We start from the raw sequence: 16510 nt of genomic DNA, 5'->3' as shown, positions 1-16510 counted from the left end.
AGTTGTAAAAAAGGACAGTAACGGGGACAGAAAGCGCACATGAGAAGGGGGCCTGGACAAGTGCGCGGGCCATGCTAACCACATGGGCCGAAACCCAAATTTCATATTGTCGCATACAAGAAAAATAAAAACTATATTATAACTGTGTTGGATTCAGCCTAAGCCTATCGTCTCTTTCTTCAATTTAAGAATTACTTACATAAATCATTAATAAGGAAATAATTACTTCACCACTAAGTTAGGAGGTTCATTACCATTTTATAATATTTTAAGAAATAATAAGCAGTATGATATGAATAAATAAATAAGCTGATTTATTTATTGTACACGACTCACCCGCAGGCAGATAAAGATTCATTCAATTTTGAAACGACAGGGTCAGGGCTGGGGTTGGGTTGAGTTTTCCCCGTGATTCCTATAAAGCTTCCTCCTCTTCCAGTCCCACCATTTCTCCTCCACCCCTACCTTATAATAACCCCCCTCCCACCTCACAACTTCGTTTCCATTTCTTTATGTTGATATATAGATAGATACGCATGCCTCTGAATATCGCTGCTGAATCCATCCCAACGTAAGGCCCAGCAATCGCTTATCAAGCTTCTTCAGGTGATCATCCATTTCATCATTTTCGATTATTTTAAAGCTACTTCACAAGTTTTATTTGCCAATTGATTTTCTTTTTCCGCAATTCATTTGATTTGTTTCTCTCTTGTCTTCGCATTCACCATCCGCTTCTTATTTGTCCTTATGAAATTTATCTTGTTTGGTTAAATCTATTTATTGGTATTCGACTGTTACCTGGAATCTCATGTTTATCTCAGGCTTAATCATCATTTATTGATAGTTGATAGTTGATAGTTGTCAGTCATTAATTTTGTATCGCCTTTTGGTACTAGCTTTGAATCTACTCGGTACTTCTTCTGATTCTAACTCATAAATTTATATATTTCATTGAATCTGCAGCTCCAAATTTGCGAACCGATTATTCGTTTATAAATCTAGGTAAAAATAAGAGAAAGATGACGTCATCCCTGTTATCATCAAATCCAGCAGTGAATTCCGACAGATCATCCACCAGGAGGAAGAAGAAGAGGAAAATCCAAAACCAAGCAGAAAATCTCCAACACAATTCTCCACTTCAATGGAAATCTGAGGCTCAGGAGCAAATTTACTCATCGAAACTGCTTCAAGCGCTGCGGCAAGTCCGGGCCAGCAGTGCCTCATCCGGAGCTCAGACATCGGCTCCAAAGCGAGTGCGAGATGCCGCGTATAGAATTTTAGCCGCCACGGCGAAAGGCCGGTCGAGATGGAGCAGAGCCATACTCACGAACCGGCTCAAGCTTAAGTTTATGAAGAAAAATAACATCGTGAAACGAGAACGGAAGCTTATGACAGTAATAACCACGGGAAACAGCCGGATGCAGAAGAAATCGAAGGTGAGTGTTTTGCGATTGAAATCCAAGGGTTTACCGGCAGTTCAGCGCAAAGCGCGCGTCCTGAGTAGGTTGATTCCCGGTTGCCGGAAACATCCATTGCCAGTGGTTTTGGAGGAGGCGACTGATTATATAGCCGCACTCGAAATGCAGGTAACATACATATGCACAGACACATACGAAAAATTCCATGAGTTAGTTAGTTCTGTTAATGTGATAATAATTGTGGGCACTATTTTGCATAATTTAACTTATTAACAACTTGAATAAATTTGAGGCGATTGCTATTTGTCTGATTAGTTAAGTAATTAAAACCTCACATTTATGCCTTTGTTCTTATTTTTCATATGATGTTATGAAACTTTTTTTATGATTTTTCTATTTGTATAATTAATATGAAAACTGCTGATAATAATCCTGGTTTCGCTATTGCAGGTGAGAGCCATGAGTGCCTTGGCCGAGCTGCTTTCTGCTTCTGGCTCTTCTTCTAGTGGAGCTGGTCAACTCAGCTCAAGTAGAATGCCCCCTAGCTAATATGGGTTATTCTTTTTTTTTTTTTTTTTCTTTTCTCCTTTTAATGATTCAGATATTCTCCCACCTTATGAATATCCTAATGTGAATTATATTTTCTAATTTCCTTTTTCTTTAGAAAATGAAAGTTTGTGGTGGGTTTTGTATCTTAAGAATAATTATGAATGGGAGATGATTAGGAGGAAATAATGTGGGTTAGGTGCAAGGAATCGAGGTCACAATCTTCTTTATTCACGTGGTTGCAACTTTAAAATTTTGCAATGGGGTCCTTTAGAATAATTGAGTTTCGAATCTTTGCCCTTTTATTGTATACAACGCTTTAACTTAACCCCAATAAGCTAATAGGAGGAGAGTAGCTGCTGTTGATTTCATATTGTGATAAAAGGAAGTGAAAGGCTGGCATGTGGTTTGTTACTTTAGGAATTATTGTCCCAGTCCACTGCATCCACTCTTTTGATTCAAGCGTTCGCACATGGTGTGTTGATCGATGCTGCGTAACATGTGGTATGTTGATGCCAAGTTATATGACCAAAAACGAAATTGACTGTAGTATAATATCCATTTGGAGAAGTTTATATTCCCATTATAATCTTGCATGTAGTTCCTATTCAAGAATTTGGAGGATCTCTCTTTGCGTTCTGGGGTTGCAAATAATATGTGATAACAGTGATAGGGGGCTTGTGAAAATTCTAGCATCAATTAAGAAACCAGCTTTTTATGCCACTCCACCTTATCATAAGCCAGAAAAAGTTAGAGAAGAGTAATGAAAATGACACATATGTCTCCGGACATTATTGACCTCTAGATACATGAATGCTTGGGTTTTTGTCTGAGTTACTGAAAGAGCATAATTCTTAGAGATGGCATGGCAGGAATAGGATAGTTAAATTTGTGGCCTTAAAATTGCTATATGGCAGTACCAAGAGTGGTAACAGCTCCTTTCCTTCATTACCCTATTTTGGGGAGTACTACTACTGTTAACACAAGAGAAGAGAGGAGACTTTATGGGCTTCTATAACCGTCGGATCACTCATTACTGATTTGTTCACGTCATTTTTTGAGATGTATCATCAACTGTCCGTCATTTCATTTATATATTTATTTTTTATTTTGAATGTCCAAAATTCTAACAAGCTTCAAGTTTTATCACAATTTTATATATATGTAGTAGTGGTAGGAGAGGAGGGAGAAGGACAAATTGTCCCCCATCATCTGTGCCAGATTCATTCGATGTGGAGTGATGTTGATTTCATCACTATACTCGATTGGATTTATGGGTCGGGTACATAATTTTGAGTAGCAACAGTGATGATTGAGTAAAGGACCACCTACATGAAAATGGGAGCACGTAATAGGGAGGGCTCTGAAGTCAGACAAATCATGACACACAACACTTGCACTTGCACTTGCACACACCACAGTCCATTAATTCAATTAGACCTCTCAATGCACCAAATTAAATACCAGAAAACATGTACGTTCACCAGTACCCATGCCATCCCCCTCCCCTCACTAATTCTAGTAACAACTCATCATTTTCATTTTCTGGTTTTGACATTCATGAATTTATTGTGCAGAAAAAGCTAAGCGTTTGCTGTAAGGACACTTAATTATGTCGCAACCTTTAATTTAGTTGCTGGCTGGCACATGTTGGTAGTACGTAATTGGTGGTCAAAAAAAGAAAGAGGGCATACCATACTATCCTACCAAGTACCAACCAAATTGTGTCTCTCCTCCTCTTCCTCTTTAGGCTGCACAAACAAATTATTCAAAACTATTATTAGATGTTTGTTTAAGATATTGTGCACTACACTCTTCCCTAATATATACCCAACTTACATCTACTAATGAAGAAAGAGAGAATGAATTCCATTATCTTTGTTGTTGAGACTCGATTTTGAATAGTCTCTATTTTAATAAGAAGAATCGAACTCAAATATACAATTGTATTGCGATGATTATATATTAAATAATAATTTATGGAACTTGATTGAATAAACATACTAACAATTTTAAAAGTGTAATTTTATATCCAGTATTGAACACACAATATTGGTTCTTTTAGGGGGTTGTTTCTCAAATATTAGATTATATATAATTAACAATCCTGTCCTTAATTTAAAAACCTAGAAGCCAGCCATAATAGCTTCTTGATCACAAAAGCTTAAGATAAGACAGCATCACTAAACCTGTCCTTTAAATCTTAATATCCCCCACTTGACATGCATCATCTTATCTTATTAGCTTAATCATCACATCTAATTCAACATATATACATTACAATATTAATTATACCTAAGTGGGAACTATAAATATAAATATAAGTGGTTTGGTCCAATCAAAAAGTGGCAAGGCACATGGGCACTCCACCAAATTGGGTCCCAATCCCATCTCATAAAATCCCATTTCATAAAATTAAAGTTTTGACAGTTTCAAACAAGTGCGAATTAAATTCCAGTTAGCAGAAACTATAAGAAATGTGTCGCAAAAGAGGAATATGGGCTCCACCCACCATCAATTCTATGGTGGCTGCCATGTGCTAAATGCACCTACACTAACACACCACTGCTTCAAATTCATGTTGTGAAACTCAGATCCTTCATTAAATTAAAATAGTAAGTGGATTATAAGGTAGAAGGGATGACAGAAATATAAATATATATTAAATTAGACATACATTAGTATATATATAAAAATGGATTTGTGAGTTAATTGATAAGGTTGGTTATTTCATAATTAATAGCAGATGATGAGAGTGGCGTGCACTTAGCATGATGATTTGATTGGGTTTCTTAATTAAGTATGTGGGATTATGATAGAGCAGCATGGAGATGGGCATGAGATGACTTGTATTGTTAGCAAAAGGGATCCTGTTATCATCTTCTCTCAAATACCTGCACCCTGCAACATATCAATGAACAATAACTCATATCAATCACTTTGATTTTACATTTTGGAACTATTCATTCTTCTTCTTCTTCAATTCCCATCCCTCAAAATCTACTAAAAACACATCAGTTCATCCTACACTAAATGATTATGGGTACATTACAAAAAAAAATTATTTTTTTGTAAAGTTATAGATACACACTTTGAGGGATATTAATTTAATATACTTTAACAAGTATTTGTGTAAAAAAATTTCTAACTGAATAGGAGTGTACTTCTAATTACAATTACAATATCAAGAAATGAACTTGTAATATATATAATGATTTATTCCATACTTTCTATAACTTAATATATTTTAAGATTCACACCACTAAGTAACAACTATACTGTACTCCATTCTTTATTTTTTAATTCTAAAATATAATATATAATACATATTTCTTTTCTGAAGAAACTATAGAAGATTATAATCTTTATACTTAAGCATCAATAAAAATCAGCCCGCTGTAATTGTAATGGGCCATTAGTCTTTCAAGCCCATTAAAAAACCAGCCAATGGTAAAATTGAGGCCCATAAAGATGAGCCCATTACAATAATCAGACCATAACAGAAACCGGAGCCCATAAAGAACGAACAAGGAAAATGGAGGCTGCACGTTGACCGTGCTTCGTCCTTGTCTTCAACACCACCGTGACATGCGAAAAGAAGACAAGAACCCCGACACACACAGACCCACAGTGGAAGAACTCAGGCAGAAATGTCTACGTCGGCTACAGTGACGGGGAGAAGGGGAATTCCTGCGGCGGCGTTTGTCGAAGATGTGCAGACTTACCTCTCTCAGTTGAATCTCGACGTAAACTCCGGTCTCGCTTTTCTACAGGAGAGGTATTTACGATTTTATCCTTCTATTGATACGTATCTCTAGTTTTGCGGTGTGTATAATATGTTCCGCTATTTAGATCACCTTTTTTGTTGGCGTATATTATGCAGTGTGTGTGTTGTGCTTTTGTTATCATTGGGCAAGCTTGGTTTTTCGGATTGATGTTTACACCAGGAAGTTGATTTTTGTTTTCTGTTTGCATGTATAAATGCAGCCGTATTGCTGTTGACTGTCAATTAGTTCACTATTCGAATGCAATGTTGAGTAGTTTAGCTTATACATAACAACTACACGAATAATTATAGAGAAATACTAGTAATGCTTTACTGTTTTAAATCAATGTTGTAATTTTGTACAAATTGGAGTCCAATGATTTGGTTTTGGTGGAACTTCTTGTTCTAGTAATTGTAATGCTGGCACTGACTTGAACTCTAGCACTGTGACCACTATTATTTTCATTGGAAAGGATCATCCTAACTAAACCGATGAAGTGGAAGAGATCCAATTGAATGGAATAGAGAGTTAGAGAAATGGGTTTATCCATCCTTGTCTTTTTAAAATACAGAAGAAAGCTCTTTTAAGGAAATGCAATAAGGTCAATAAGTAAGGTCTTCTGAGCCATGCCATATAAACTGAAAGTTTCTCGAGCTCTTCAGCAACTTAACAAAAAACTTGTGGTGTATTTGGTTGCCAAAATCCTCTGCAAGAAGTCTTATTATTGTTTGCGTTGTTAACTTCATTGCATTCGCCTTTTACCAATTCTGTTTGGGGCACAAAAACTTTGACAGACTTCAGCAGTACAGGGTTGTGGAGATGAAACTTCTTGCGCAGCAGAGAGATCTTCAGGTGTGCCAACTTTTTGTTGACTTGTGTGCGTCAAGTTTGTATATTTCCTTGAAGCAAGTAACTGAATTCTGAGTTGTTGTAATATCCATTCGCAAATAAATCTGATTGGCAAAATGAACTGGTTATTGCATTTCCTTTTCTAACAGATCTATTGCAATTTAACTTCTGGCTTGAGCTTTTGCTGTCGTCTAGTAGTAGAGTAGCTGGTATTTGTTACTACTAAAAGTAAGAAGTTGCCTAGTAGCCAAAGCTCATGCATATATAGGAATCTTACTTTCTGCCAAGTCTCGAAGTTGTGAATATGCAATTAATTTCCCATTATTTGAAACTATGAAGCTGTAGCTGGATGCTGCCTGATCATTCTTGTGGTGCTACTTTGCCGTCACTAACATCTACTTTTCATATAAATTTGATGGTGCATTTATGTGTTGTTACACAACAGGCAAAAATTCCCGACATTGAGAAGTGCTTAGACGTTGTTGCAACTTTGCACGCTAAGAAGGGTACTGGTGAGGTTCGTTTTTCATCTTTTAACTGCTCCTTGGAGGATTTTGTATTTTTCTGGTTTTGAAATTTTGGTGTAGACGAAAATATATTATGAATAACAATACAAACAAGGTGCATCAATAAATGTTAGGTAACCTGCATCCTCGTCATGGAAATATACTTACACTTTTTTCCAAGTAAATATGACTTTCTCCTTGATGTCTCACATAAGTTGCTATACTGCAAATAGTTGACCTTGGGCTGGCTTATGTTCTATCATTTTGAAGCTTTTCTCAGATACTGATGCTTGAATAAGTATGTCTTGGGAAACAGTGACCTTCAAATGGATCGGGATTCAACTGATAAATGAGCATTATGATAAGACTATCTTTTGTTTCAATTTTTTTTCTGGTTTACCAGTTGAGTTTGAATCCTCCTAACCACTATTCTTGAGTTTCGTTTACCATGTTCTTATTTTAATATATGATGTTGTGTTCTATGTCCACTAGTGCCTGTTAGTATTCGTAGCTCGTTGTATCACTCCCCTCCCACTTTGGTTGGGGAAAGGTTTCTGAATCCCCTTAGATAGCGTGGTTCTCTTCCCCGTAGTAATTGGTGTACTAGGGGTAGACTGTGCTGTTTGTGCTTCACGACCATTTTGTGATTATGATCATAGCTGTCTGCTCTTGATATTTTCAGATGTTTGTGTTCTTTACCTTGATATTGGTTGCAGCCAATAATCGCTGATTTTGAAGTGTCTGAGGGCATTTATTCACGGGCTCGTGTTGAAGACATGGGTTCAGTGTGTCTATGGCTTGGAGCAAATGTCATGCTAGAATATTCATGTGAAGAGGTAATTAATCACCCATTGTCAGCAGAGGCCTTGAACTTGGAATTCGCTTCAGCACATGCCTTTGAGATATATATTTTGAAATAGTACAGGCAACTACCCTTCTTCAAAAGAATTTGGAGAATGCAAAAGCAAGTTTAGAAGTTCTTGTTGCTGATCTACAATTTCTGAGGGATCAGGTGACGATTACACAGGTAATTTGTTTATAATATCTTTTAGTATTTCTGGGAACATGTAGAGGGAAATCAGGAACTTAGGTTGGTTACTCAGTAACTGGTAGCATATTCTTTTCGACACATCCTGAGCAATTCCAACGGATGCATTTTTCTCACCATAAATATTAATATTGCACTTCACTTGTTAAAATTCACATTCGTTGTTCTTTTGTCTGTTTCTGTTTTGTTATTATTTCTTTGCAGTTCAATTCTGTGGTATTGGTCCACACAATCAACATGAAATGAGTCTTAACCAAAGTTTTAATTCAGTGTTAGAGAAATGATGGTATACAACATGCCTGTGTATAATAGATCATTGCAGGCCACTTTGCTTGGAGTTTAGATGATATTTATTTAGCCTTTATATTTGTCGTTGCTGGTCATTTTGCCAGGTTACTATTGCTCGAGTATATAATTGGGATGTACATCAACGTAGACTTCGGCAAGGTTCTCCTGCTGCTTCTGAGTCGTGAGATTCTTGATGGGGCTGAGGTTCCTGGTCTAGACTATGCCTGAGGTCTTCCTTCTGATCTCTTTTTCCCAATTATCTTTATCAACATAACTCTGGAAAAGTCATTTGAGCTTCTATGCCAAATTTTGTTAATTTCAGAATATCTCTGTCCAACTAAGAAAAAGAATATATACTTAGTCCTGTTTGATTCTCAACAATAGTTACCATTCTCTGTTGTAAGTAACATGATGGAATCTTAGCATCTTGATCTGTATGAATGATTTTTCGTCCTCTCATTGCTGTCTGGTTCTTTCACACTAACATTCCAGTTTTAATAGCTGTACCATAGACCACTGAAGTTGAGACTTTTTGCTGAATGTTGAATGTATCTAACTAAACATTAGAATGAGCAGACTTGTCACAATGTCTATTAATTCGTGGTCACTTGTGATTCATATCGATAGTTGTATCTTTCAACAAAAGTAGGCACTTGGATCTTTCAAGTATTATCTTGAGGCTGGCTCTTCATAGGGATAGGAGCTTACGTTATAGGCATGATACAAGACTTAGGTTCTCAGTGGGATGAACCTTGACATAGTCTTCAACAGCCGGGTAAAACCGTCTTCACTTTTTGACGTTGAAACTCTTCAAAGCTTGATTCTTGACTACAGGAACGATTACACTATTGAAAGATGAACCCAAGTTTGAACATGTTGGTTGTGCATGTTGGCATAAGATTACACATCTATCTCAGAGTTTCTTGACTAAGTGTGTGTCGGTCATACCCAGAGGACACCCAACTGTGTTGTATAACGCGGTGCCTCGATATTTGGTAACTTTGCCAGTGTGTGTTGAATCTTGAGGCATTATGAAAGATTGGAACCGAGTTCAAATTAAACCCTGATGGAAGTGTGAAATCTTGAGATGGATAAAGGTGCAATGGACACGGGTCGATCTGACGTCATTATGGCATTCAGGGGTTTATGTGGTGAAAACTGAACACTGAACACCACCATCCCTACAATGTCGTGGCTGGTAAATCCCCACCCCCCTAAAACTGACCACTGAATCTTTGGACACTTGCATGGTGGGTTTCCTTAATTTTCGCTATAGAGATTTGGATTTGATACTTGCACAGTAAATTCCAAATGCACAAGCAAAATACAATAAAAGGAAGGCGTTTAATATTAAAATTGTAAACAAGGCAGAAGAAGGGCATAATTTTAGATGGATAGGGCAGGGAAGGGAATGGGGCCGTGTTGACATAGAAATGCGTTCTACTTGGGTTTCTAAAAGCGTGTTGACAGTTGAATGGAACTGGACTTGTTCACATCATTCTTGAAAACTCGTCTACTATATATATATATATATGAAATAATGTATAAAAAGAAGAGGGGAAGGAAGGCCTCTACACTGTACACTGTACAGCGTACTCGAAATGTTTTTGGGACCAAGTTAAAAAAAAAAAAAAAAGGTAAAAAGAGATGCACCAAAAAAAGAATAAATATATTATAGAGAGGCGTACACGCAAAACGAGGCTGATTTTGTCTTCTTTTGTCTGACGCGTTAACCCCTTCAAAATCAAATATTTTTTTTTCTCTTTTTATATTAATAAAATGAAACAAAAAGCTGTTGACTTTGACATTTGATCATGTGCTGACACAGTTTAGACCATATTTATTTATTATTAAAAAAAGAAGAAAGAGAGAGATGAATGTTTTTGAGGGATAATGGGCGCAATCATCGGGTGAGTGTTCAAACTTGTAGAGGGATTTCAGGTCAACCTTTCTCCTTCAAATCATACCCTTTCTTGCTTGCTTGCTTGATAATATACATGTACATATATGTGGTATGAAGAATACCACGAATTGAAGTCCTTCTTCTTCCTTGAATTTGATACTGTCTACTAGCTAGAACAAAAAACATTTATAATAATAATCTTTAAACCTACCTACATAGAGAGCGTTAATATTACATATATAAAAATATTATTTTACAGAGAGAGAGAGATTGATGTAGAGTAAAAATCAATTAAAATTGTGTCATAGAAATTGTTGTTTACTAAAATTGAGGGTTTTCAAGTGTCAAAAGTCAAACAATTAGTTTTTGGTGATGGAGGAAAATATTTGTTCCCTATCCCTCCATTATTCTTTAACACCTCTAAATAATATTTGGTATGGGGGTGGAATAAATAGTAGTTGTGCAGGAATGTGTCCACTTATATTTCTTTATAACTGCATCTGCATGCCCTAACCTACACATTATTATTTTAGCAACCATCACTATGAGAAACCATATCTAGACATCATGAGAAGAATAATTTATATTTTTACATGTATATTAAATTAAAATCGAAAAAGGAATACGATGAAGCGAGTGATACACTAACACATTTTTTAGTATCCTATGGAAAGCAACATTTGGGATTGTTATTTGTTTTGCATCTAAATGAATTAGAGAGACTTATTCTTGATTAATATTTATTGTAGCAACAATTAAATCCATCATATATATGGAATTAAGTTATATATACAACAAATTAATTAATTGTGATGAAATGGAAATAAAAGAATTGAGATGGAGATGGATTGGTCCATGTGAAAGTTAGGAAGATGATATTGGATCATCCTAGCTACTACCTACTACTCTTTAATCCTAATAACCCTAACCCTATAAATATATACTCCCTATATTAATATATATATATAACAATTAATATATATATTAATGAATAGTCAAATATATGTAGTTATTACGTACCAAAAAGGGATAGTTAATGTTTTAAAAGTTGATAATATTATTAATAGTTAAATATGTTAGTGAGCATATATATATATATATATATGGATAATTAGCGTAAAACATATATAGGCAATGGTTATAATTAAATCGGTATGCTTGATTTTTCTTCTTCTATCAAATATATATTAACCTAAATTTGAGCATAGAAATAAATAATAGTCAACTTGGTTAATTCGGTGAAAAGTAAAAAACTAAATATTTAATTAGTTTTAGTCATTAATTAATATTGATTATCGATCATCAATTCCCTACTCGTGTTTATTAATTATTTTCTTAAACAATATTATTATTAGTGTGTACATGCACTACTTATATAATTTCAACACGTATAGAGAATAAGACATTGATTAAGGTAAGATTATCGTAATTCTAGTTTTGATTAGGTAAAAGAGCATCAGTTTGATGTTAACACATTCATTTTTATCTTGCAAATATTGAGATCCATGTGGATCTACTAATTCTTATAATGAATCCAAACCCACCTACAAATACATGCAACATATATATACAAATAAATCCTTCTTATACCACCAAAAAAATAAAATATTTTTAAAAATAATTAAAATTATAATTTATAGTCTGCATGAATTTTTTGGTCAGTGCACCATGCACAAAAAATTAAACAAGACTAACATATTGAATTACTTATCGGACGAGCGTTAAAATCAAGGAGTATTTATATTGATAAATCTTAAAAAAGAGGGTATCTATAATAATGTCAAAAATTTAGAGAATTCGTTAGAATTTTATCCTATTTAAATATTAGTATTTTGTTTATGAATATTACCATGAAATTTCTGGTGTTAGTGTACAGTAATTGCAACAAAGACTTCTGTTAAAAGATTAATCTATAAGAAAATAAAGTATATATATATAAAAAAAAAAAAAGGTAGACGCATACACACATATATATATATATATATTGTTTTTGGTTGGTCAAAATTAGTGAAAAGGAAGAAAGAAGAATTATTAATTATGACAAGAAGCAAGTGTTGAGATTGATGTAGAGAGTATGTCAACCCCCCAAATAGATACAAAAATGGTGACAATATATCTACCTTAGACTTTTTCTCTCATTAATTCAAGACCTCCACCATGCATTTATATGCCTGCGCTAACCTTTTCCAAACCTATAGTTTTGTTATATGATATGTTTGTGATCTGATTGGTGTTTCTTAAGTAAAGTAGCGTCTATATTGATTTTGCATAAGACTCATAATTTTGCATTGCTATGGAAATAAGATCTTAAGGTTATTAGCTCTTTGTCTGTAATTAATGTGGAATCAGGTTTGGACGAATCAAATAAATCACAGAGCAAATGTACCGCACATGCCATGTAATTGGTTACTTCCTTTAAATTGTACACCAATCACACGACAAATATATTGCACTTATCATATGGTGGTTCAAATTTGCCAAACTAGGTCCGTGTTAGAATTTTTCATATATATATATATATACAATAAATCATTTATTAATTATATGACAATCACTCCTAGTAGGGTGAAATACTTTTTTTTAGTCCCATAACACAAGGGTAGAATTTGTGTTGGTACCACACTACTGTAGCTGTTGTTTTTAGTCCCATAAAACTTATAATTATGCATTTTTAGTCCCAAAAAGCAGCGTGTATTGTGGTTTTGAGACTAAAAAGTCCCAAATCATATTTTTTGGGAACTAAAAAGACGTGATTTTTGAATTTTATGGGACTAAAAGTGTCACCTGCCATAGTTGTGGTATCAAAAAAAATTCTATCCTTATTTTATGGGATGAAAAAAGTATTTTGCCCCTTCTAGTAGTATTTAAAAGAAACTAGCATATTTGAAACAAAATTAGACTTGAAAATTTTTCAAAATTAGACACTTCACAAAACTCTTAAGCTTCAACACGTATACTATATAAAAGAGAATTCTATTGTCCTAATATTTTTTGAACATCCAAACTTATGTCATTCAATCCTATAACAAAATATGGTTAAAATAGTAATTTTAATATACTTAATAAATTTACTGGAGTACTCTTCAAACTTGAGCGCACTTCAACTTTTGTCACATTTTATATTTTGAAGGCACGATCTCATGATCGATAACCAATTCATAAATAAAAACGAATATTATTTATAATTTTGAAATATTTTACAAATACAATGAGTATACCCCTTCTCGACATTATTATATATCCACCACAAATTTCGACGAATCTCGCTCTAACTTTATTGTTTTAATTTACAACATGAGATTTATAAATGTAATTAATACATAATTAATTGAAAGTATTGGGAGTGGAATTAAATAATTAGAGAAATAGGAGCTCGAAAAGTGTGAAACGCTAAAAAAAAGAAAGAAATATTAACGTGTAATGTAAGAAAACATAATTAATAATTTAGAGAGGGAAAGCGCGTTAAATTGCATGTGACCATGTCGCCCAGATTATGCTAATCAAAAACTAGTCTTTTATCTATAAATTGCTGTGATCTAACATCACATGCAACAGGCTTTATTGGTTGTACTCTGACGCTTGCGGCGGTGGTACCTTCATCCGACATAAATTGCTGGTGATGGCTACGGAGACCTGGGCCGTGTATCGCGCTTCTTTGTTTAAAATTTCCTATGTTTCAACTAAATTAAATATAAATACATAAGTATTTGTAATTAAATTAATTATAGGGATAATTGTACTTATAATCTCATCTTCTCAAATTTAATATAATTGTACATATATATATTATTTGATTTAAAAAATTACATTTAGTTTCCAACAAATACATTCATTTATTTGCAAAATTCATAAAATTTATTGATATCACAAGAAAAAGTGAAATAAAAATATATATTTGTACCCAATTGATGTACTTAGACTTATTATAGGTCAAATAAATCTTATCAAATCAAACTGTGTGCCCTTAAAAGAGTGAAGATGTACCTCTCTCTTTACGTATATTAACGTGTGAAAATATAAATTTGAAAGGGAGGAGAAGGAGATGGAGATGTAGAATTTAGTGGGGTGAATGGTGTGTGCATAATGGAGAAATATATATGTAGGAGATGAATTATTTAGGTGAGAATGATTTGAAACAGATGCTGCTCAGAAAATGTCCAAATGTTAAATCATAATTTGTTGGATGCATTGCCTTGTCTGTGCTGCAATTATAACATTTGGATCACACTTGACACTACTACTACTACTACTACTACTACTACTCTTTTCATCATTGCATCCTGCTGCTGCTGCTGTAAGGACGAGCAATATATATATGTATTATGTAGGTAGTCCGTGTCTGGACCATAAATACGTACATATTCCTCTTCCCATTTTTACATGTATATGTTTTGATGAGATTAATATATGATTTGATGGGTGCAACTACCAAATTTGGGACCCTTTCTCTTTCCAGTGATTAATATATCTATCACAATTATTATTATAACTTGTCTAATTAATCATGCTTCCTACCTCTATATATATCATCCAACCATTAATTATCGCTTATAAAGGTGAGGGCCCTTTCCCCATCTATACACCATGCATTGCATGCCCCTAACTTTACCAACTAATAAATCATGCACACAATTTTAATTACTAATTACAACCTAATTATTAATATGATTAGTCTCAAATCAAATCCACGCACATTAATTATCAAGGAAACTAACTTTCTTTTTCATTTCTTTTTTTTTTTTATATATATATATATTGTTTGGTGGAAACTATTAGTGATGAGCCCAAATAACAAAGAACCTTTAAATCAGAGAAGAAGGAGAGGATAATTTCTATTCTGATGGATTTCACCAGAAAATCCCATGGGAGATTTATAGGGGGAGGCCATTGATAATTACAGTAAGAGAAAGAAACGGCGAAGGGGAAAAACTAGAAAAGACAAGTCGGCGGCGAAGATTTAAGAGAGGAGAGGGAGATGGAGACGACGAGGCGAGAGAGTGAGGGAGGGTTATATTAGGGTTACATCCGCAGAAAATAAAAAAAAATTCTTCTTCACTTGCTCAAAAGTTCTTTGTGAACTTAGTTTTTTAGTGGAAAAACCTGAGCGGTTGTTGTGATTGAGCCTTGTGGCTATTTTGAGTGACTGGATCTGGGTGGTGAGTTTTGGGTTCAAGCAACCGGTGTAGTGGTTGTCGGTCTTGGTGGCTTTTTTTTTTTTTTGTTATTCTTGTTCTTCATTTACTGTTTGATATTATTATCTACTTCTATAATTATATTTTATTACTTAGATCTGTATATTCTTTTAAGTTTTCTGTAATATAGTTCCTGTTAATATTCTTTTAATTTTTTGGCCTATAATATGAAGGGTTTTTTGCAACCCACTATTGTCTGTAATAATGAGTTAGAGTTTAACTTCTGGGTTTATCATTTGAGGATTTTCACCCAACATATATGATTTATTATACTATTTAATATGTTCAAACGATTATTTCAATAAATCCATAATTCAAGACAACTAATGTATTCAAATGAGAGTAAAAAAAAATAATTATAGTAATAATTATTAAGAAAGGTAGAGAGATGTGTGTGAGTGGAAATTACAAAGTTTAAGTTTGAAAAATGGAAAAGAATAGGAAAAAACAAAACAGTGGTTGGGAAAAAGGTAAAAAGGGAGAAACAAATTCCCATGCACTTACGATGGAGCAGCCATTCACACCCGAGAGGGTTGCCGGTCCTATGAAAATGTCGCCGGTCCTATAGCCATTTAATGCCAACAGGCAACAGTCAGTCCCCCATCTATATATTGCCTCCCCGTTTATGTTTTCTTACCAACTGCCCACCGGCATTTCCCGGTCAACTCATCACAAAAAGCCTCTACCTCTATTCATAAAAAATGGGATAAGATGAAGAAAAGGGAAATATATAGAAGAAAACAAAAAACAGTAGGCGGGGCCAGGCTGTTGTCCAAAAACCACCCAAGAAAAAGCACCTTCCTTATGTAAGTCTCTCTTCATTTCATTCACACTTCAAAACCCCAAACACCAAATCTCTTCTCTCTCTCTCTCTCTCTCTCTACACCATCGAATGAAGAATCTATGCTTTTAATCAAAACCCATGGAGCACAAGAGAAAAGAGTCCACAAAAACACAGAATTCACTCGAAAACACAGCATTCTCGAATCAGAT

At 34.3% G+C, this 16510-nt stretch overlaps 2 protein-coding genes across 2 annotated transcripts; both read left to right on the top strand.

Annotated features, from left to right (window-relative positions):
* Window positions 1-338: 338 nt before the first annotated feature.
* LOC105178877 (transcription factor bHLH148) lies at window positions 339-2243 on the top strand. The gene is made up of 3 exons (XM_011102445.2): window positions 339-606; window positions 964-1586; window positions 1869-2243. The coding sequence occupies exons 2-3, from the start codon at window positions 1020-1022 to the stop codon at window positions 1965-1967; spliced, it is 666 nt and encodes a 221-aa protein (XP_011100747.1). The 5' UTR covers window positions 339-606; window positions 964-1019; the 3' UTR covers window positions 1968-2243.
* Window positions 2244-5497: 3254 nt separating this feature from the next.
* On the top strand, window positions 5498-8879 carry LOC105178876 (probable prefoldin subunit 3). Its single transcript, XM_011102444.2, has 6 exons — window positions 5498-5742; window positions 6526-6583; window positions 7026-7097; window positions 7803-7922; window positions 8012-8113; window positions 8527-8879. Exons 1-6 carry the CDS (start codon window positions 5615-5617, stop codon window positions 8605-8607), a joined length of 561 nt encoding a protein of 186 aa, XP_011100746.1. The 5' UTR covers window positions 5498-5614; the 3' UTR covers window positions 8608-8879.
* Window positions 8880-16510: the final 7631 nt, after the last annotated feature.

The sequence above is a fragment of the Sesamum indicum genome, unplaced genomic scaffold (genome assembly GCF_000512975.1).
Source record: "Sesamum indicum cultivar Zhongzhi No. 13 unplaced genomic scaffold, S_indicum_v1.0 scaffold00109, whole genome shotgun sequence".
Taxonomy (NCBI): Eukaryota; Viridiplantae; Streptophyta; class Magnoliopsida; order Lamiales; family Pedaliaceae; genus Sesamum; species Sesamum indicum.
This window is presented reverse-complemented; position numbering and strand designations above follow the sequence as displayed.